Source organism: Orcinus orca, chromosome 6, assembly GCF_937001465.1.
Source record: "Orcinus orca chromosome 6, mOrcOrc1.1, whole genome shotgun sequence".
Classification (NCBI taxonomy): domain Eukaryota; kingdom Metazoa; phylum Chordata; class Mammalia; order Artiodactyla; family Delphinidae; genus Orcinus; species Orcinus orca.
The window spans coordinates 90247104-90270437 of record NC_064564.1 but is presented as its reverse complement, the minus strand read 5'-3'; the positions used below and the strand labels follow the sequence as shown (position 1 = coordinate 90270437).

The window sequence follows — 23334 nt, the reverse complement described above, 5'->3', positions numbered from 1 at the left end:
CTCATTGCTGATAATGATGCTTTACTGCACTCTTTTGTTTCTACCCTGCAGAAACTTTCTGATTTTGCAAATCTTATTGACTGTTGGATTTGTGCTAGCGCAAACCACACTCATGATGCTCCAGAATTAGTGGATTGACCTCTGTCCTCAGGGGAATGGAAGGCCCTAACAAACAAAAATGTAGCGTTCTGTTTTGGTATCTTTGAAAGCAAGCACTCATCACCTTCCCTCTGGGAGACATGTCCCAGATATTACTACTTTCCATTGGGTTTCCACTGCTCATAAAGGAATACTTCTTACTCGAATCTGGATGTTGACTCATAATACTTCCCTATGTTTTGAAAATATAAATGGTACTGGTAAAACATTATATTACCTTCCATTGCATGTCTGTGCCTATACACTCGTATGATTCAGATGATCCTGAGTTCACTCCTCCTTAGAGTCTACATGACTAAAATGTAACTTCTCACAATGAATCCTTGTGGTAGCGCAATGAAATCTATAACAGAACTGGATATTGGGACACGGAGGTACTCCCCCTTAATAGGACAATGTGGGGAATTTATCACAAATCTGTAAAATGGTGGGAAGTTAATTCCACCTACCTCTTCTCTGGAGACTCCCCAAATCTTAGGCAAAATTTTGATCCATAATAAACTCATTTATTACTCCAGGCATATAGAAATATAAGATGTTCTTACAGCCACTTACACAATTCCAGTCAACCAGATTATCATGTACTCAGTGAAGATGAATTTTTTTGACCATGAAATTTCTTCTTTTGAAACTGATAAAAGAATTTCAGTTCAAGAACCTACTTATTCTTTGTCCCTAGAAGGTTCTGGGCATTTTGTATGTGTAGCACAAATATTTACTCAACTTTTCCTACTAAATGGAAAGCGTGTTGTGGAATCATTGCTCTTGCCCTTGACGTCACTGTTAGAAAGACCCTTCCCTCTACTGCTCACATACCAAACTTAAGGTCTTTCTCATATCGGTTAAAAAGATCTCGGAGAAGCTGAGAAGGTTATAATTTTGAATATATGCCAACTAATAACCCAATTGTAGACAGAAAGGGTTTGGTCATGCTTTTGCCAGGGCCTTCCTCCCTTGGTTTGGGGTAGAAAAAGCAATACACAATTATCCAAAGTTATGACCAACCCCTTCAATGCTTCTGTCTAAGCATTTGAATATCATGAAACTCAAACTGATAGCCTGGCAGAAGCTGTGCTACGAAATAGAAGGGCACTTAATATCTTGACAGTTCAACAGGAGGCACCTGTATATTACTAGGGGAAGAATGTTGCTTTATATCAGTCAGTCTGGCAAAGTAACACAAGAACTAAAGGTAATAAAAGGTAATATCAATCTGCTGGCTGAAATAGGATACACACCAAAACCTGAGGATTATCTAGATCTCTCTAGTTGGTTACCATCAGGAATAGGGTCATGGTTAAGAACAGTATTACAAACTGGATTATTATTGTTTATCTTAATAATATGCATTGTTATATTAACCAAATGCTTGCTAAAAATTATAACCTCTGTTGTAACTTGCTTAACTACCCAGGTTATGTTTGCACAGTTGACTATGTTAGATGTTCTTCATTGAGACAGACTTTATGAATCAGAAGACTTGGAAGAAATTATTGCTAATGCCTTCACAAGACCCTTCCCCCCCCACAACTGAGGAACTAGATGGAACCGGAGCAGGTAATCAAACCACTCTGGCCGTGAGCATCTAATGGTGCTCTGTTGACATTTTGTCAGGAAAAATCATGAGCCAAAGGGGGAAATGTGGAAGGAGTTGTCAGTAATAACTCCACTTTGTACTTTAGGACTCCATTTTGTTAGACTGTGAATTGTGTTTACCCTGCTGGGAAAAAAATTATTTGCTCAGAAAGGAATCCCTAAGAATTGTGCAAAAATGTGCCTTAACTAATAACAAATGAGACATCATTGACAAGCCAATAAATTGTAACAGAAAAAAATATATATACATTCCAATCATATCTCTTGGCAAACAAATTATGTAAAACAAATACACTTTTCCATTTTCCTTTAAAATCCCTTGCTTTTTGTTCCCCAGATGGGACACTGTTCTGGTTACTGCTGGAATCTGTGCTACCCAAATTATGATCCTAAGATTCCTGAAACACAGGTTTCTTTGTTTTATAGCCTGCCTCTTTTTTCTCAGATGACACTAACAAACATTCTTCACTCAACAAAACTTTAGTCAGGCTCTTAAATCTTCTCCTAGGTCCATCTGTGCATTTCCCCTTTGGGGAGGAGGGGAGGATATTCTGCAGTGCTCATTTGGATATGGAGTTGGCTTGAGACCTCACTGCTCTTTTAAGAAGTGCCTAGATTTTTGGTCATTTCATTCATGATATGTGAATGAAATAAAAGTTACAAATTATGATAGATCACATCTTCAACTACCATTTAAATTAGCATTTATAATATACTTAGTGAATACTTAATGACTTCACAGTAAACACTAAGTTATCTTGCTCAGCTATCACCTAGTTATGTATAGGATCTTTTATTAAACCACTGTGGCCTATGAAATAAATGATTTTTGAGAGGTGAAGCTCAGCAATGATCTCTCTCAATGCATGAAAGCCCTTCATTAGTAATTACAGACACTTTTCAGGTATTTCCTTTATGATTCTCTTCTACTTTTGCACAGTTTTCTCTCCTACATGTTCTGTGCAATATGTTAGAATTAAAGGGTAGAACCAGGAGTTCATAATCATTCATTTGTCATTCATTGTGGAGAAGAATTAAGGGAGGAATACAAGGGATGGGAGTGCTGGGGTGGGAATAGGGATATGCGAGATGATCAAGGACAGCAGGGAGCAAGCCACATGGAAATCTAGAGGAAGAATATTCTAAGCAGGGGGAACAGCAAGTGCAAAGGCCTTAAGGTGAGAGTGTGTTTGATGCATTGGAGGAACAGCAGGGCCTGTGTAGCTAGAGGACAGAAGGGGAGGGTGGTTGGATAGGAAGCCAGACAGGAGCCACCAGCCACATCCTGCAGGATCTTGCTGGCCATTGTAAGAACTTTGGCTTTTGTTATGAGTGAAATACACCCAACTCTGATCTGCCCCTAGAAATTATGTCTGGTGCTCTTCAGGAAAAGCATCAGAATCCATAATAGTACAGCCTGGGCCCTATACACAGAAAGCCAGCCACTGACTAACAAATACTTCAATTTATTAAGTGCTGTGCACGTCATCCAGAAGATGCCTTGGCAAATGAGCTCAGTACTAGGCTAGATGCTGTTACTATGTCCTGAGCCTCTGGATAAAAGTTAGGTACTCCACTCCTCTCTGGCAAAATCTAAAAGTAATGGAAGGAGCAAGAAGCTGCATAGTGTAGGGGAAGAATGGTTTTGGAGACTTGAAGCATCCGTAGACAAAAAGACCTAGATTTAAATCCAAACTCTGCCACTTACTAGCTGTGTAACTTATACAAACTCATAATCCCTCTGAGCCTCAGTTTTCTTCACTCGGAATGAAAATAGTAGCTTCCTTATAAGAGTGTTGTGAGCACTAAAATAATGTGAATTATGTGTTTTGCACAGTGCCAGCAAATAACCACTTCATTATTAAGTATTAAGCTAGGCTGACCAGCTCTGGCACTTGAACAAGATCATTCCTTTGGCCAAACCTCAATTTTTCCATCTGTAAGATGAGTATGACTATCTATCTGCCAAAATTAAGTGTTGAGGGTGCTTTGGACTCAAATGAACCACCAAAGCCACTTCTGGGAGAGACTGACAGGTGAGTGGAAAGAGCCACAGACCTACTTCCCATGCGTGGCTAGGTAATTTGATTAGAGCAAACCTTTCTGTTTGTTTGTTTTTAAATTCTGGCTTTTGGAGTATTGCACTTGGCAAATTACCTTCTCAAATATTTTTTCCTCATTTACAAATTGGGGATGACAGTCTCTAATGTACAGAAGTAAAGTGAGGAATTTTCATACGGTATCTGGCATAATGCGGGGTACAGTGGGGATTAGGGGTGGAAGTGGTGTCCGCTATTATTTTTATTATTGGCAAAAACAAATCTAATGGACCTGAGGACACGGGGAGGCGGAAGGTTTAGCTGGGACGAAGTGAGAGAGTATCGTTGACATATATATACTACCAAGTGGGAAGCAGCCGCATAGCACAGGGAGATCAGCTCGGTGCTTTGTGACCACCTAAAGGGGTGGGATAGGGAGGGTGGGAGGGAGACGCCGAGGGAGGAGATATGGGGATATATGTAAATGTATAGCTGATTCACTTTGTTATACAGCAGAAACTAACACAACATTGTAAAGCAATTATACTCCAATAAAGATGTTAAATAAATAATAATAAAAAATAAGAATGCACATTAAAAAAAAAACCCAAATCTCCTCCCACGATTAAGAGAACACGCTTGATGGCCAGCTGGGGCTGTGAACACTGCAGATACCTAATCCTTCCAGCGTTTCAACTTCCTTTGCCCTGAGCCTGCTTTTCCCTTTATGCCCATCAGTTGGCGCCTTTTGCTGTCCTTTTTTCCCCAAGCTGGCTTCTGGGGGCTGCAGTCGCTCCCCAGCTCTCAGGTCACATGGCCTGCCAGAGCGAGGGGACTCCGCGCCGGAGCTGCGCCGCAGGAGGTGAGGTTTCCGCGCGCACCCGGCTGCGCCCGCTCTTCCGAGGCCTCAGGGTCCGGCGATGGCTCCTCCATGGGCATGGGCCAGATAGACGAGGCGACACCAGCAGCGGCCTTCAGCGTGCGCAGGGGACGGAGCTGACCGCCCCCACCGGGTAGGTTTCCGCTGCGCACGATCTGCTCAGCCCCCTTGGCATCATGACTGGAGCGCCCACCCCGGAGACGTCTCCAGAGCGAGGGAAAAAGAATTAGGGTTGCTGCAGCTGGCACGCGGAGAGCAATTGCAGGGTCTGGCGCAGCCTGGGAGGGCCTGCGACCCCGGCGGTGTTCTCTGGGCGGGCGGGCTTCGCTGCGGCCCCGCTCGTGGCGGTGGCTGCTTCCTGCCGGAGGACTGCGGGGACCCCAAAAGGGCGTCCCCCGCGCGGCCAGGGCCGGGATCTGCGCAGGGATGACAGTGTTGCAGCGAGCTTGCCTCCCTACCCCTTGTCCGCTTCCGTGGCGCCGCGAGGCCGACAGAAAGGCTGGAGCCGGGCGTGTGCGAGTCCAGGTAAGACCCAGCTCCTGCCCAGCGTGGTCCGGCCGAGCAGCCTAAGGGAGGATCGCCTAATGGCCGCCCGCTCGTGGCTGCCTCTGCCGCGCGTCGGCCCCTCGGGCCAGCCCCGCGCACCGACACGCGCGCTGCTGCGGCGTTGGGTTTCTGCGGGCGACCTCGCAGCCCCTAGACCGAGGAAGGGCAACCGGGCAGAGAAGGCGTCCTTCCCAGCTCCCGGAAAGATCGGACCGAGGGAGTCAACCCGGCGATTCAGACTGTTAGTTTCTTCCTACGGGTGGGGAAACAGACCCGAGCGCGGTGGGGACACCCCAAGGTCAGTGGCAGACACTAGATCCACTCTGGTCCTCCGCTAACATTCTCGTTCCATGAGGGATAGTTAGGACCACCCCGGCTCGGCTCGCCCTCTTCCTGGCCTCTGGGTGCGGGCGTTGCCAGTGCCGCACTGCGCTCGCAGTATTGGAGAGTGGGTGTAACCCCGGCATCCCCTGCTTGTCCCTTTTTCTACCCTAGGTGAGGGGACACAAGGGCGGATCCAATGATAATCTCACTATGCCGATCATTAGCAAAACCTGCGTGTGTGTGTGTGTGTGTGTGTGTGTGCGCGCGCGCGCGTGTGTGCGCGTTTCCCCTAGAGAACTAAACCTCGTAAGGCGGATTGGCTTTTAGGGATGCATTTCTAGAGTGCACTGCACCAGGTATTTTAGGAGGTGAGAAGAGAAAACCATGTTTGTCTAACATTATTAAAATTAGAATTTTTTAAAAGGATAAGCTTATTACAAAACATTCAGGAAACAGAAAAATGTAAAGGAGAAACTAAAGATAACTTAAAACTTCATCTCCTAGATTGTTGAGATTTCCTAGATATATTAAAATTTTCTCTGCATACACATTTAATCCAGTAACGTGGGCAAAACATATTGTTTCAGTTTGTACGTCTGATTACCCAGGGGGAAGCAAATCTTTTTCCTCTATGTATTGGCCTTTTGCATTTGTGTGTGTGAATTGACTATTAATACTTTTGCCCCTTTTTCAGTTGGAGTGTCTTTCTGTTCCTGATTTTTAAGCGCTCTTTATATATTACACATTAAGTTAGTAATTCTGTTATCTATGTTGCACAGTCTTTACCAATTTACTTAATGTTTTTGTCAGTTTTTCATCTTTGGCCGTTCAGCTCTATTCTTCTTTTTTCTTTATGGTTTCTGCTAGAGTATTTTGCTGAGAAAGGCCTTTACTAACCCAAGTTTGTATATTCTCCTGTATTTTCTTCATGTACTTTTAAGCTTTGGTTTAAAATTTTTAATGTGTAATTTATTCTAGTTTAAGTTGTAAAGTGGAGAGCTAATTACTTTTCCTAAATGGTTAGCCAGTTGCTACAAAGCTATTAAGTTCATTTTTTACCCCTGATTTAGACTGCTACAATTATGGTATATTAAATTATTATATATTTATATCTGTTTGTAGATTTTTGCATGTGTCTATCAGTATATTTTGGTGCCAGTGCCATGTTATTTTAATTACTGAAGTTTTATAACAAGTTTAATATCATATTACCCAGTATCACCTTCCTGGCTTTTTAAAAAATCAGTGTTATTAAGGTATAGTTTCCATGCAGTAAAATGCACCATTTAAATGTATATTTTGATGAATTTTGTCAAATATAACGACCATCACAATAAAAAATTATGGAGCACTACATAAACTTAATGTCATCCTTGCACAGGGGCCATGCTAATCTTCAATATATCATTCCAGTTTTAGTATATGTCCCAGCAAAGCGAGCATTTCCTAGCAGTTTTTATTAGTACTAATTCCAGGTTATCTTTAGAATACTTTGGTCAAATTAACCAGCCTCCTCCTGTTCCACCAAAAGAAACAAATCATGTTTGGATTTCTATAGGATTTTTGATAATTAAGGTCCTGAGAGTAGAACCCCTGTGTGTGTCACGTTCACTATTCCAGTGCCTGGTACAAGACTCAGTATTTGTTGAATTAAACTTTTAACAATGATCATAAAAGTAATATATGCTCTTTGAGAAGTGTAGAGGGCAAAACAGGAAACCTCCATCCTGCATACCTTCATCTCTCCTTCACTAAATTATACTCCATGTTAAAAATAAAATGATCATACTATGTACACTTTTCTACAATTTGTGTTGACAGAGTTTGCATTTTTCCCTTAGAGACTTTTTCAAACTGCCTGGTTCGATATAACGAATTACCATAAACTGGGTGCCTTAATCAGCAGAAACATTTATTTCTCACAGTTCTGGAGTCTGGAAGGCTGCGATCAGGGTACCAGCACAGTTGGGTTCTGATAAGGGGCCCTCTTCCTGGTTTATGGGTGGCCACCTTCTTGATATGTTCTCACTGGCAGAGGAGAGAGAGGAAGCAAGCTCTCTTCTGTCTCTTATAGGGGCACTAATCCCAGCAAAAGAGTTCCACAAACATGACCTAAATATCTCCTAAATACCCCATCTCCAAATATCATCACATTGGGGATTCGGATTTTGATATATGAATTTGGGGGGAACACAAACATTCAGTCCACAGCAGAGGTTTAGCTAAGACTTTTTAAATGTCAGTATATTTAAACCTTTCATTTTCCTTTTAATGTCTCCATATCATCTCCATGTGTAATTATCTAAACATCTGTTCCCTATTGCTGGCCATTTCCTTTCCCTGTAGTTTGTCTATCCTTCTCCCTGCCCTGTCCTCTATTCCTCTCCGCCTCTTTCTGCCTCTCTTTCTTACTTACAAACAAAATTGCTGTGAACATTCCTTGTCTATGTTTGGTAGCATGTGTTGGCACTTCTGCAGGGTAGATTCCTAGAAGTAGAATTTCTGTGTCAAAGGAGATGCACATATAAAATTTTTGTAGATACCTTCCCAACTTTCCCTCCAAAGGTTCCAGCAATTTATATGAAAGCGCCCATTTACTGTACTGGCCCACTCCCTCTTGAAGTAAATTGGATTGACATTATGTTAAATATAGAGATTAATTTTGGAGAAAGAGACCTCCATCTCTTCTTTCATTAGTGAGACTTCTCAGCTGGGAAAATGTTATTTTTATCCATTTATTACACTTTAGAATGTCCTTCAGTAGAATTTTATAGGTGTGTATATTCTGCATATTTAAAAAATTTATTGTAGATATTTTTGGTTTCTTTATATTTTCATTTTGACTGAGATATTTTATCCCATTGATTAATTTAGTAATTGTCTGATTAGCTGAAGGCAATCAGTGTATATATGTAGTGTGTGTATAACATTATATATTATTTTTGCATATTAATTCTGTTACTGAACACATTCTGAAAGTCTGTTACCATTTCTAATGGTTTTTCAGCTGATTTTCTTGGGTTCCCAATCCATGCAGAGACAATATTGCGTATTGGTTGAGAACATGAGTTCTGGAAACAGTCTGCCTGGATTTCAAGTTTTGCTACCCATTTAAAGCTTTGTTAACCTAGGGTACAAGTTAATTGTGCCTTAATTTTTTTCAGGTATAAAATGGACTTAATAATAGTACTTCTCATAGGCTTCTTATAAGGATGAATGAGATGCTTAGAACAGTGCCCAGCAGATAAGAAGTGCTCAGCAAGCACTTCCAAGTAAGTTGATCTCTGCACATTAAACTGGGAGTCTTTGATACTCCCAATTTTATAGCTGAGGAATTGAGACCCATAGAGGTCATTTATTTGCTTAACAAACATGAAACCTTTTCTATGTATAGAATACTGTGCTGGGTCTGTGAGGGGTATCAAAGGTAAATTAGACTGAATCCACTAATGAGGGATTTATAAGGCCAATTGGGTTGTAAATCAAGGGCCATGAAAAAAGCCATGTAAGGCAGCAGGTATCATGAAAATAGCATAGGCTTTGAAATTTTTCCTGTGTTTGAATTTCCTGCTTTCAACATGGTAGCTTTTTTTTTTTTTTCATTGAAATGAGATTAGTTCCATTACTATTTGAGAGTTGCTCTTTTGGTCACAAGAAATATACCTAAGAGTCCAGTACAGAACTTGGTTATGTAGTAGGAGCTTAATAAGTGGTAACTATAAATAGATACAGTCTAAAGTAGAAAGTGACAAATGAATGTCCTTGGATGAAAGTTCATGTAAAGGGCCTTAGCACTTGAGGAAAAAGAGACATTATTTCTGGTTGGGAGTGTTTACCTAAAACAAATAGACTGGCAATTATTTCTCCAGCAAAGATGGGTTTATTTGGGATAGCAGAGAAGTGCAATTCAGGGTCTGCAACCGTGGTGAGTCATGTGCAAGTCCCTGCACAGCAAGGGAAGGCGAGTGCTTTTATGGAGGGGAAAAGAAAGTTGGAGGGCAATAGTAAATAAACAGCCATGGCTTTTTGTTGCCTGAGTCCTTGCCAGGAAAGAAGAATCTTTTTCTTCTTCTTGGGCTCTGCTGTCATCACAGGACAAGAGAGCTCCCCTTTCTGGTCTCCACACTCTATTTAATTGAATTTTCTGTTTAATAATTTTTTACATTTCCTCCTTTTGATGAAGATCTTTCTCTGAAAGCACTGCTGATCAAGTGTCAGGTTTTCTACTTTCAGAGGCTTTTTGTCCCTCAATGTCAGGAAATACCTTTCCTGGGTACAGTGTCTCATATCGGAGGGAATAGATTAGGAATCTATTGAGGTCACATGTAAGTAACAAGGAGGGGTAGGAGGGAGAACTCTCAGGCACTTTTCATAAAAAGTCTATATGTTATCAAGATCATAGACATTAGAGATTACTTGAAGTGTTGTCATTTTCAGTGATTTGGTAACAAACTTCCAACAGGCCTGGTCTGGATATCTTGAGAAAGCTGTCTCATCAGATGCTTCAGTTCTGGGAAATCTTTACTTTCAGGTCACCAGATGATGTGCAGGTCCATTCAGGGTTTTATGCTCTCTTTAGGTGTGTCACATGTATCCAAGAGTCTATTCCTTGGAGTTTGGCAGCACAAGGGTCGGTTTACCTGATAGGGACATTTCCAGTGAGGTTGAAGAGAGAGTCTTTCTGGAGGTGACTTTTTCAATAGACAAAATCTCCAGGTTGCAAGACATGATGCTTAAGGTTTTCATCTCCCTAGAGTGCACTGTGAAAAGATTGCTTTACCGCACATGGATATTTTTAATACGAGCAATAGGCCTCTACACTATTGCAGTAGCTCTCCTTTTATCAGTTGTGAGTCAAAGGAAGCAGGAGCCAAGTTCATTGGGTGTCCTGGGACTGTCTCAAAGTGTAAGAGTTTTTGAGTTATAAAAGAAGTGGCTCTTACCCACTGGACCACCAGGGAAGTCCCTCCAATTGAATCTTAATGACATTAGTGCATTTGACTAAACCAGAGGATTGAGGGTGGTAAGCACAGTGAAAGTGTAAAACTGGCCAAACAGTGCAGAATTGTCAAAGTACCTGACCAGTAAAATAGCTTCCTCAATCATTATGACGTTCAAGAGGAGTTCCCTAAGTAGGGATAATCTTTTCCCAAAAGACATTAGCCAGAGAAGAGGCAGCAGCCCGTCTGCAAGGGAAGGCTTCAGTTCAGTATGAAAATATACAGACCATGTCTCAAACATATTTATATCCACAAAATAGAGGAAGTTGTATGAAATCCATTTGCTAGACATCTAATCATCTGTTAGACAGTTTAAACTGTCCAGGAGCATTACGAACAGACTTCCTAGTACTTCCCACTTGTACTTCAACAAGTGGTACAGTGAGGTGCAGGCACTTTTTGTAGCCTTGTTAATGTTTCCCCACCAATACTGATTCATGAATGTTATCATTTTGTCAGTAGACCTATGGCTTAATGCATGTACAGTAGTGAGGGGTGGGAATTTCAGTGTCTCTGGTAGGATTGGGTTATTCTTTGGTCCTAACCAGAGATTTCTCTTTTTATCAAATCAACAGTTGTTGAATTTCTAAACTTGTTTTTCCTTTTCAGAAGCCAGTTGTTGGGCTTCTCTAGCCAGTTTTTCTAAGTTACCATTTGGGGAGCCTTTGGACCATGATAGAGGTTTGGCTGCTGAGGGTTTCTTTAAGGGCAGCCTTTTTTTGTAGAAATGTCAGCAAGGTGATTTCCCTTAGCTTCCAGAGAGTCAAGTTTAGAACGCCTCAGAATCTTAATAGCTAACATGCCAGGTAAACGTATTGCACCCAAAAATTTCTAAACATAGGAGCCATTTTAAATTTTATTTCTGCTTGAAGTAAGGAAACCACGTTTCTTCCACAACATTGCAAAACCATGAACTACTCTGAAAGTATATCTGCCATCAGTATAAATCTTTGGCAGCTTTGTTCTTGGCTAGAAGTACAAGCCCTTTTAAGAGCATATAATTCAGTTTGTTGGACTGAAGTAGCCATAGGTGAAGATGCTGCCTCAACAACATCAAAAGGAGTTGCAGTAGCATACACAGCATAATATTTGCCATTGTCACTTTTTAAATAAGAACCATCAGTGAACCACAAGACGTCAGTGTTACAAAAAGGATTTTCCTGCAGATCATCATCAGGGGTCAGGAGGTGATTTGTCAGTGGTAAGCGGTCGTGAGGGACTTCATCATTGATGTGGGGGGAGAAGAGTAGCAGGGTTAAGGTTATTACAGTGTAAAAGAGTTACGTGAGAAGCAGTTAACAAAAGGACTTTATAGGAGGTGAGGCGGCTAACTGAGAAATGTTGAGAGTGAGCACCAAGATTGTGGTTCCATTGTCAATTAGGACTGGAAGAGATTCATCCCCAATCTGGAGAAATGTTTCTCCAATTCTATTAAGTGGGAAGATTGGGAAGAGACCCTGTAGTCCCCGCCCCCAGCCCCATTGTTGAGAATTCAGAGGACATTGGAAAGACTGGTTAGAGGGCAGAGGTGCTGAAAATGCTTAAATTTGTAACAATCTCTTTTCTGATGTCCTGGCTGTTTGCAACTAAGCCAGGCCCTCAGGGAGTGGCTTGTAAAGTATTCAGTCAAACAGATAGCTAGTGGGAAGCAGCCGCATAGCACAGGGAGATCAGCTCGGTGCCATGTGACCGCCTGGAGGGGTGGATAGGGAGGGTGGGAGGGAGGGAGACGCAAGAGGGAAGAGATGTGGGAACATATGTATATGTATAACTGATTCACTGTGTTATAAAGCAGAAACTAACACACCATTGTAAAGCAATTATACCCCAATAAAGATGTAAAAATAAATTAAAAAAAAAAAAACAACCCTACCGGGGTGGGCGGGTTTTGCCTTTTCCCTCAGCACTGAGCCCTGGGGCTTCAGCAATGGAGAGTGCTCACGTACCCAATAAGAGCAGCTTCCTTGCTAGTCCTGTTGGTCTTATGGATGTATTGCCGCATTGGTTTTCAGAGTTACGTGTTTGGGGGCCTGTCCCTCAGGTGGGAGTCTTAAAAGTTGGGGCTCTGGATATACCCTTCACTCCTCAGGGAGCAGCTGGTTGTTGGGAGGTTGGTCCCAATTGTCTGGCACTGTGCCAGGGGTGGGGTTTATGGAAAGAGCATGTCTTAGCCTTTCCTGACTGTTTTGACATGGGTATTTTCTCATTCGCCTGATGTCACTCAGCTAGTTTCTGGATTTCTCTCAGAAGGAATTTCTCCTCATGTACATTCGATGTGTCCATGGGAGGAAGGAAGATAAGGAGGCTTCAATGTCGCCATCTTGGTCTCTCCCTGAGTTTGCTTACTCTTTGCGTGTGTGTGTGTGTGTGTGTGTGTGTGTGTGTGTGTGTGATCTTGCCGCATATTCATACTTGCCTTGGAATAGGAAATAAACATTCAGTAAAAACATATAGGCAAAATACATTTTAACCATGCAACTGTTAACCTACAATCACTATGTATTGGGTTGACCAAAAAGTGCCTTCAGTTTTTAAGTAAAAATAAGACACATTTTTTGTTTTCACCAAGAATGTTATTGAACAACGTGTTCACTCTTTTGTTCCACTACCTTCTACCATTTGTCAGGCAACTTCATAATTCCATCTTCCCAAAACCTTTTATCTTTTTGAGCAAAGAACTGTTCTAGGTACCTTTTACAGTCTTCCAGGGAATTGAAATTTTTTCTCTTAAGAGAATTTTGTAGAGACCTAAATAAATGGAAATCCGAAGGTGCAATGTCTGATGAATACGGTGGATGAAACAGAACTTCCCAGCCAAGCTGTAACTGTTTTTGTCTAGCCTTCAAAGAAACATGCAGTCTTGCATTATCCTGATGGAAGATTATGTGTTGTCTGTTGACTAATTCTGGACACTTTTTGTCGAGTGCTGCTTTCAGTTGGTCTAACTGGGAGCAGTACTTGTTGGAATTAATTGTTTGGTTTTCCGGAAGGAGCTCATAATAGAGGACTCCCTTCCAATCCCACCATATACCCAACATCACCTTCTTTGGATGAAGACCGGCCTTTGGTGTGGTTGGTGGCGGTTCATTTCATCTGCCCCACGATCTGTTCCACATTATTGTACAGTATCCACTTTTCATCGCCCATCACAATTTGTTTTAAAAACGGAACGTTTCCCTTACATTTCAGTAGAGAATCACATGCGGAAATACGGTCAAGAAGGTTATTTTCACTTAACTTACATGAAAGCCAAACATCAAAGCGATTAACGTAACCAAGCTGGTGCAAATGGTTTTCAACGCCTGATTAGGATATTTTGAGTATGTCGGCTATCACCTGCGTGGTATAATGTTGATTGTTCTCAATGAATGTCTTGATTTGATCGCTACCAACTTCAACTGGTCTACCCGACCGTGGAGCATCGTCCAGTGAGAAATCTCCAGCACTGAACTTCGCAAACCACTTTTGACACGTTCCATCAGTCACAGTACATTCTCCATAAACTGCACTAACCTTTTTTTGCGTTTCAGCTGCGCTTTTACCTTTCTTGAAATAATAAAGCATAATATGCCGAAAATGTAGCTTTTTTTCTTCCACCTTCGGTATTAAAATGGCTACACAAAAATTCACCAATTTTGATAAGTCTTTTTTTAAATGCACACATATATGACAGCTGTCACACACGATCTAACAACATTGTTTCGAATGAAGCTAAAGACAAAATGCTACTAGACCCATCTTATGGAAAAAACCGAACGAACCTTTTGGCCAACCCAATAGTTTATATTTTTGCACGTAGACCTAACATTGCAATTAAAAAAAAAAAGTAAACCAGATTGAGACCCTTAGGAGGATTTTTTTGGGGGGGAGGCAGATATATTTCAAAAAACAACATGAATTTTCTATAATTAAATACAGAAAATATACTGGTTTTCCCAAATGAATAATTTGGTATGTTAACACTTCACCATAAAGAATGTATACCACCTGGATGGGATCCTAGCGTAGGAAAAGGACATTAGCTAAAAACTAAAGAAATCTAAATAAAGTGTGAACTAGTTAAAAAAAATAGAATTAGTAGCCTCAAACTATAAGGCAGTTACTTTGTGAGTTTGCTTACGTTTAATGGGTACTTAGTATTCCATTCTTTGGAGGTACCATAGTTTATTTGACTCACTCGCAACTGATGGGCACTTGGCAATATTTTGCTCTTACAAATGATGCTACAAGTCATTTCTCACACATGAGAATATATATCTAGGAAAGAATGCTAGAAATGGAATTGCTGAGCATTAGTGTGTTTTGTTAGATATTTCTAAATTAATTCTACAGAGGTTGTGCCAATTTATACTCTGACTTTGCTAATGCAAAATACTTGAGTCCTTGTTTAGTAGGTCCTAAGATAACACAGGCCAGGGTTGGCCCCTCTAGGAGATTGTATTACAGGATGAGAAAAAGCTATCTATGTGAAGAGACAAGGAAGGTGTGGGAATAAAAATGTTCCAGGGTAAGGGAGTTGCATGAGCAAAGACCAGGAGATGGGCAAGAGCTTAGCATAGTTGATGTTCGAAAAGAAGGTCAGCATGTCTAGAGCTGCCCTGCTCACTGGCCGCATGTGGCTATTAAGCACTTAAAGTGTGGTTTGTGTGAATTGACATATGCTGTAAATGTAAAGTACACGCTGGATTTCAAAGACTTAGTATGGAAAAAAGAATGCAGAATACCTTATTAATAATTTTTTATATTGGTTTCACGTTGAAATAATAGTTTTGATGTGTTGTAGTAAAATATATTATTAAAATTCATTTCATCTGTTTCTTTTTACTTTTTTATTGTGGCTGCTAGAAAATGTTAAATTACATATGTGGCTTGCATTATATTTCTATTGGACAGTGCTAGTCTAGAGCAGGGGTTGATAAACTATGGGCTGCAGGCCAGATTTGGTCTACAGCCTGTTTGTTTGTTTGTTTTCCTACAGCCTGTTTTGATGTGGCTGGAGCACTAAAAAATAGATTTTACATTTTTTGAAAGAGTTAAAAAAAAGAAATAGTCTAAGAGGAATATGTGACAGAGACAGTGTGTAGCCCACAAAGTCTAAAATATTTACTATCTAGCCCTTTGCTAGTCTAGAACATACAGAGAAAAGAGGGCAGTAGAACAAGATGCCAGGGGAAGGCAGCGTCCAGATCATAAAGGGCCTTTTGTATCACGATACGATGTTTAGATTTTATTAAAAGAGCAATGGAAAGGTAAAGAAGGGTTTTAAGCAGGAGAGTGACATGATCAGATTTATATTCTTAAATGATAATTGTCTACGTGTGTGCATGTGTCACATTCTCGCTTTACCAAAAACTCACTAGAATAGGGTATTGAAGGAAGTTGGATGGTAGTTTTAAACCAAACACTGAACTCTGCATTTCCACCATAATCTCATTGTCATCTTAGCACTTAATATGTGCCTGGCATTTTCTGAGCTGTGTGCCTTATCTTATTGACTGTATTTTGTTCCTTCTTTAAGTGGTTACAGCTCTCTTGGGTAATAGCAAGGGTAGGGAGAACAGTGTGAGCAGGAAGCCACCTAAATGACTCCATTCCCAAGATCAACTAAGGTAGCGTGTGAGCTCAACCCAGTTTCAGCCCTTGGCTGCCACTGGAAGTGATGTGGAACTGGCGAGGCCATGGGGATGTGCAGACACATGATTTATTAACTCCATTGGCTTGAACATCACAGGGCGATGCAGCAAGTCTGCAGGTCTTTGGAAGTCCGCATAACAGCAAACCTGGGGTCTCATACTACTCAAACCTCTCCCTGCTTATTTCCCTCTTTAATACTATCCAGATCTCTTACTAGTACTGGGCTAGTCTCACCTCTGGGGTCCCACAATATAATCTGCTGCTGTTGCTGAAATGAGACTTATCTCTCTACTTCCTTAAGTTACTATGTCATCATGCCGTAGAGAGAAGTTTGGTATTCTACACAACTCTAATGGCAAGGTAGGCTAACTGCTGTAATAATAAGCAAGTCAAAAAATCATTAGTGGCTAGAAACAACGGTTTGTGTATTACTCACAACACAGCCCACTCTAGGTTGGGCGGGTGCTGGGAGGTGAGCTGTAGGAGGGACTTCTGTTCCAGGCAGTCATTCAAGGACCCAGGCTCCTGCCTTGTGGTGGCTCCTCCCTCCTCTAGATCCACCAAGGCTGTCCAGCCAGCAGATGGAGAAAGAGAGTCAAGAAGGCACATCTGCTCTCAACCACGTTGTTCCAGAAGCCATAACTGTCATGTTGCTCACATTTTACTGGCAAGCCCTAGTCACATGACCCCACCTGGAAGAAAGCAGGCTAGGAGATGCGGTCTTTCTGTGTGCCCAAGAAGGGGAGAATGTAAGAGAGCACTAGACTGCACCACAACAACCTTGTATGGTACCTGGGCAGTCCTTCTTCAAGATAGCTCACAAGCTAGGCCATTTCCTTCCCAATATGTGCAAACTTTATTATGCTTCTGAGGTAAGAGGTTTACCTTTTATTCTATAGACACCGTTTAGTTTGGCATTGACCTTACTGGAGTTATACTGACTTTGTCCTTTTAGTTCTGTTTTTGGGTGCAAGTCTGTTTTCCCTCAGATTATTAGACCTACTTACTCCTAAAATATTACTAAGCTTGTACATATAGGGAGATTTTATATTTATATATATATATATATATACTTTTTTTTTTTGGCTGTGCCGTGTGGCATGTGGGATCTTAATTCCCCAACCAGGGATCGAACCCGCACCCCCTGCAGTGGAAGCGCAGAGTCTTAACCACTGGACTGCCAGGGAAGTCCAGCTATGGATATATTTTAATGGCATTTTTATTCTGTATGATTTTGCTCTGTAACACATTTAATCTTCACAGTAACCCTGTGAGATAGGTATTATTATTACCTCCATTTTAGAGGTAAGGAATCCAAGCTGTGGAGCGGTGAAGTGACCTTTCACCGACTGGCTGAGCTGGTATTCACTCCAGCATGTGCCTCACCTCAGGCTTGTACTCTGAGAGATGATGTCACACTACATTCCTTCCTGGACCAGGCTTGCAGCAACTTTCTGTTTCATCTTCATCTCTGCTACCCTCTCCCTACCTCACTGAAACGCTGCTTATAGATCTTCCTTCAGATATTTCCTCCCCTCCCAAAGTCTGGGGCTCTAGAGTTCTTTTGAATATGGGGGAGAGATCCTTTCTCTCACTGGTTCCCATGGCAATTCTGTAAATTATAAAACGGAAGAACAATCAGGATTAAATTAACATGTAATTTTAAGTATAGTTGCATGAGGATAGAGAGATAGGAATGGAAGATCTTGATAAAGACATTTCAGGGAATCCTAAATAGTCCTTTTCTTGTTTGGGATGTACAAAAAAGTTTTCAGAAACTACTATGCACCGTTAGTCCACAAGTACTTACAATGTACTTACCTTGGAACTTACTTTAAATGCGTCTTTCCTTTGTGCCTTTCTTTTTTGCGTCTGTTTTAAGAACCTGTGGCTATGTAGCTGCTGAATTGAAATAATGATTTTGCTAGCCTATCTGGTGACGTTCTGGGACACTGTAAACCTTAACTAAGCATCTGTAGGTGTGAAGACTTGGTTGGATGTACCAAGGTTTCATTACTCATAGAAATGATCAAAGAATCCCAGAGATCATTAACAGATACAACCAAAGAAGAGTATACTGGAGAAAATACTTAAGTCTCTAGTAGCTACAGAGCCTAGAATTAGAATTTCTGGTTTGACATGTGCTGAGTTCCATCCCTGGATTTTTTAAAGCCCTGTACCATTCTTTACTTTTCTCTCTTTAGGTTTGCCTTGCACTGATTTTGGCCTGAGGTCCAGGATGGTTTGTTCTTGGGACCAGACCTGACCAGAAGTCGACCTCATGAGCACTTCAAGCTCTCCAGCTGCCATGCTCCTCCGGAGGCTGAGGCGGCTCTCCTGGGGCAGCACTGCTGTCCAGCTCTTCATCTTAACGGTGGTGACCTTTGGTCTGCTGGCCCCCCTGGCCTGTCACCGGCTTCTGCATTCTTACTTCTTCCTGCGCCACTGGCATCTGAACCAAATGAGCCAAGAGTTCCTGCAGCAAAGCTTGAAAGAGGGTGAAGCTGCCCTCCACTACTTTGAGGAGCTGCCCTCTGCCAATGGCTCGGTGCCCATTGTCTGGCAGGCCACTCCCCGCCCCTGGCTGGTCATCACCATCATCACTGTGGACAGGCAACCTGGCTTCCACTACGTCCTGCAGGTGGTGTCCCAGTTCCACCGGCTCCTTCAACAATGCGGCCCCCAGTGTGAGGGGCACCAACTCTTCCTGTGCAACGTGGAGCGGAGTGTGAGCCATTTCGATGCCAAGCTGCTGTCCAAGTACGTCCCTGTGGCCAACCGCTATGAGGGCACTGAAGATGACTACGGCGACGACCCTTCGACCAACTCGTTTGAGAAAGAGAAGCAGGACTACGTCTATTGCCTGGAATCCTCCCTGCAGACCTACAACCCAGACTACGTCCTGATGGTGGAAGACGACGCTGTTCCAGAAGAGCAGATCTTCCCAGTCTTGGAGCACCTTCTGCGGGCTCGTTTCTCCGAGCCGCACCTCAGAGATGCCCTTTATCTAAAGCTCTATCACCCCGAGAGGCTCCAGCACTACATCAACCCAGAGCCCATGAGGATCCTGGAGTGGGTCGGTGTCGGCATGTTGCTGGGGCCCTTACTAACCTGGATATACATGCGGTTTGCCAGCCGGCCGGGGTTTAGCTGGCCCATCATGCTCTTCTTCTCCCTGTATAGCATGGGGCTGGTGGAGCTGGTGGGCCGGCACTATTTCCTGGAGCTGCGGCGGCTGAGTCCTTCCCTGTACAATGTGGTCCCTGCTTCACAGTGTTGCACCCCGGCCATGCTCTTCCCTGCCCCGGCGGCCCGGCGGACCCTCACCTACCTGTCCCAGGTGTACTGCCACAAGGGCTTCGGCAAGGACATGGCACTGTACTCACTGTTGAGGGCCAAGGGGGAGCGGGCCTATGTGGTGGAGCCCAATCTCGTGAAACACATCGGGCTCTTCTCCAGCCTTCGGTACAACTTTCACCCAAGTCTGCTCTAGCCTGCCAAGAAATGCCTTTCTGAAATTGGCCACTTCTTGGAGATTCAACTATTGAGCTCTTTATTTGGACATGGTTGCTTGCCGATATTTCATTGTTTTAGGGTTGCTAGGGATATAGACACTGGGATGGCTGAGGAACATACAAGTCCAGAACCTTGGCTTTGGTAACTCTCTGGCAGGAGCAAGCTGTTCACCGTGGGTCCAGACCTCTCGCCCTCCACACAGCCACACTGCCTCATGCAGTCTGACCCACCCAAAGAAGGGCATTTAAACACCACTTATATTCTCCAGTTGTTTTTCACTCTGCTTCACGACAGAGTTTGTGACTGCCAAAAATATTGTACACAGTGATATGACCAGTTTAGGATTTTAAGCGTAGAATTTGGTGAAAGGTGAGATTCTTTTGCAATGATTTCTTTCTCATTGGGAATAAGAATGGATGTATGTTTAGAATATATGTCCCAAGAGGCAGGACCACGTTGATAGATTCTATTTGTTTCCTTGACCTGGAGTAATAAAAGCCGCCCAGGGCCCGGCATCTTGGAGGCAGGTGACCCGGCTTTTGTTACCTGGCGTTTTCTTTTCCACACATCTGTAGTGCACTGATAATCAATGTTGTCTGTGAGAACTTTAAGGCACAGCAAGATCTGAAATCACCTTCTGGATCCTCAAAGTCAGATTGCTTATGTTTAGTAGTGATTTAATATTGAAGATTTCTATCATAATCTGATTCTTTGAAAGTTGGACATTGCAGAATGATATAGAATGGGTGAGCTTTTTACTAATAGCATATCCTTTTCCCTAACTTCGCTGGCTAATCATTCACCTTCACTTCTTTTTCTTCTATGTAGCATGATGTTATAGAAGAAAAAGCATGGACTGAAGTCAGAAGACCTGAATTTTTATTTCAGATCTCTGTTAGATCCCAGTGGTGTGAACTTGGGCAAGTCATAAGCACTCTGCATCTCAGGTTTGTTACCTGTAAAATGGGGACAGTGATATCTACTTTTTTACGTTGCCTTGAGGATTAAATGACAAAATGTATGTAGAACACTAGCAAGTGCTTATCTCACAGAGGGCACTTGGTGAATATTAGTTCTTCTCTCTCCTATAATAAGCATATGAAACTCAAGTGTATTTTGGATAAAGGTATTAATGATGTTATTTAAAGTATGATATGGGGCATAGGGCTGACACCTATGGAGCAGTTGTTCCAGACCAAACACTGCTAGGATAAAGGCTGACTTTTCCTTGTGACTTCGGAAGGATATGCAGCTCAAGATAAGAATTGTTCATTCAACTGGCAGTGATCTGAGACTCCTCTTGAGCTTATTCCAAGACTAGCATCTGAAAACTACTCTTCTCAAAAGTTACAAGTAAATTTCATTTGACAATACTTATCACACCAGTGGCCAACTGTCCCTTTGTGGGGATGGATGATTATATTAGAGTGCAAGCAGCTGTCCAGTTTGTTTCAGTGCCACATCTTCCCTTTGCTTTTAAGTTTCCACAGTGAGCTAACATCTTGGGATCTGCTCGAGAACACTGAGAGAGTAACAGGGGTTCATCACCACACTTTATAGATGAACAAACAGGCCCCGAAATATTAAAGGATTTCTTCAGGTTCACACAGCTGAACAGCAACAGAGAGGACTGGAATGTAGTAGATTTTCTGACTTCCAGCCCCAGTACTTTTTTCTTAACTGCATTCATTTTATAAATATCTATGTAGTCAAATTCTCTTTTGTGAAATCTGATTGTAACCTGGACTAAATAATGTCTCTGTAAGCTAAGGTAGTAAAACCTCACTGTGGTGTTGGTCTTGGGGAACAAACAGGTATCAACATGTGTTGTGTTATTATAGTGAGCTGTTATGTATCCCCCAGGAATGTACAAAGTGACTAGAGCTACTAGATTACTTATTGAGATTCTCAGATTCCACCCCTTCATCTCTCCTTGCCCAGTAACTGGTTCAGCCCCATGTTTGAGAAGAGAACCACCCTCAACCTAGAGTTCATTTGAGTTTGTTGCATTAGTGATTGGATCTCCTCATGAAAATTTGTGTCCAATGACAAAACATGTAAGCTGGCCAAGCCCTAGATCAGAATCATTGCTGGTTTCCATTTCTGCTCTTTCTAATTCAGTTGTCTACCACACGCAGACATTCCTTCCCCTGACTCCTTCATTCTCGATGGCTAAAGTCATCTTTGCCTTGTCTTATTTCTCTACCTACACACTAAGACATCTTCCCCCATTGATCTTAACTAGAGTCTGCCATCCTTGGACATTTTCTGCAGAAGCAAACATGCTACCCACTTTTATCCCTACCCACTTTCTAGATCACCCTTCCTTTTGTCTCTCATTCCTAGAGTCCAAATTGTGTGTATTGTCCTGGATTAGGACAGCTGACAGCTGTCTCTCATTTAATTAAAGCTGAAGTCTCTCATTTAATCCTAAGCAGAGGGCTAGGGGAGAACTGAAGTCCCCTTCCAATATCAAGGGACATAGTTTACCAGGAGGGTAAAGGCCTCTAACAGTCCTGCATACTTTTCAGAAGTTAAATTATTGTCAGGCCTAAGAAGCCCTATTGTGACTGACTGTATTTGCATAGACTTATCAGTTCAAATAAATGCACCCGTTTCACCAAGTCATCCTGAGAAAACTGGTTGTTCTCTTGTTTCTACAGATGAGTTTTTCTGATGTGGTGAATAGTATCGAACACACACACACACTCACGCTATTGTGGGGTGTGAGCCATTCAAAAGTATGGGCTGTTTGCTTAAAAATTCGTAAGTGAATCTTGTATTTCTTAAATGGAAGCATTTGAATTGTGCTTTCTTTTTTTTACAAAAAAAGTGGTGAGAATACTATAGTGCAACTGGAGAATACAAGCAGGATGAATATAATGATAGGATTAATTTATTTTACCTTGGATACAGTCCTCATTTGGGGGAATTTATTTAATTGGTAACTTAATTTAGGTAAAGAGGCATTCTCTTTGGATTTGATTACTGTGGGATTTTTATATACACTATGATGCATTGTGAATTACTGTAACACAATATAAAATTGGGTAATTTTAAGTCACATGATCCATTTGGATATTTTTATCCCAGCTACAATGAGTTTGCTGAGAAATGCTCATTAACTGGCACTGTTTTATTTAGGTTGGATTTTGTTTGGAAAAAAAACCCTGGAACTACATCAAAGATGATTGCAAATGTAGTTTTAAAGTACTTAATATAACTGCAGTGGAGATGTGCTGTGGCTTCCAGGTCATTACAGTGCTTGGATTACAACATTGTTGTGAGTCATCACTCTGCAATGAATGGGGATTTGGGGGTTAAAATTTAACAAATTTTCTTGATCTTTTCCCTAAAAACCTATGCAGAAACATGGATGAGTGATTTAAAAAAAAAAAGCATCTATGTTAATCATTTGGGGGTAAAAACAGATGAAAATATAAAGGCAAATGATGAATTTATCAAAAAGAAACAAGGACCAGATGGCATAAGTATGTAGGAATGTGTAGCTCAGAGAGATGGGGGAAGTAGACAAAGATGTAGAGTGAAGCAGAGAGTCTCACATTTGTCACCTTTTGTGTGTCCCAAACTCCCGTATGTAATAAATCCTTTATGTCTGCCCCACTGTCATGAAATCTTT

The 23334-nt window shown here is 41.9% G+C and overlaps 1 protein-coding gene and 1 non-coding gene across 4 annotated transcripts; one reads left to right on the top strand and one right to left on the bottom strand.

The window, feature by feature from the left end:
- The first annotated feature begins 4572 nt into the window (after positions 1-4572).
- On the top strand, positions 4573-22322 carry PGAP4 (post-GPI attachment to proteins GalNAc transferase 4). 3 transcript variants are annotated; one of them, XR_004484053.2, is made up of 3 exons: positions 4577-5199; positions 18383-20063; positions 20523-22322. XR_004484053.2 is itself a non-coding variant. In XM_004271495.3 (2 exons), exon 2 carries the CDS (start codon positions 18460-18462, stop codon positions 19669-19671), a length of 1212 nt encoding a protein of 403 aa, XP_004271543.1. In that variant the 5' UTR covers positions 4573-4807; positions 18383-18459; the 3' UTR covers positions 19672-22322. The 3 variants fall into 3 exon arrangements, 2 of the variants coding, with proteins under 2 accessions (XP_004271543.1, XP_033287105.1); XM_004271495.3 differs by having other exon boundaries at positions 4573-4807; positions 18383-22322; XM_033431214.2 differs by having other exon boundaries at positions 18383-22322.
- LOC117201943 (U6 spliceosomal RNA) lies at positions 6882-6985 on the bottom strand. Its single transcript, XR_004484087.1, has one exon. It is a non-coding gene; the product is annotated as a U6 spliceosomal RNA (small nuclear RNA).
- Positions 22323-23334: the final 1012 nt, after the last annotated feature.

What these genes read in the sequence shown, in the direction of transcription:
- PGAP4 (XM_004271495.3), top strand. Translation starts at nt 18,460, where the DNA reads ATGAGCACTTCAAGCTCTCCAGCTGCCATGCTCCTCCGGAGGCTGAGG.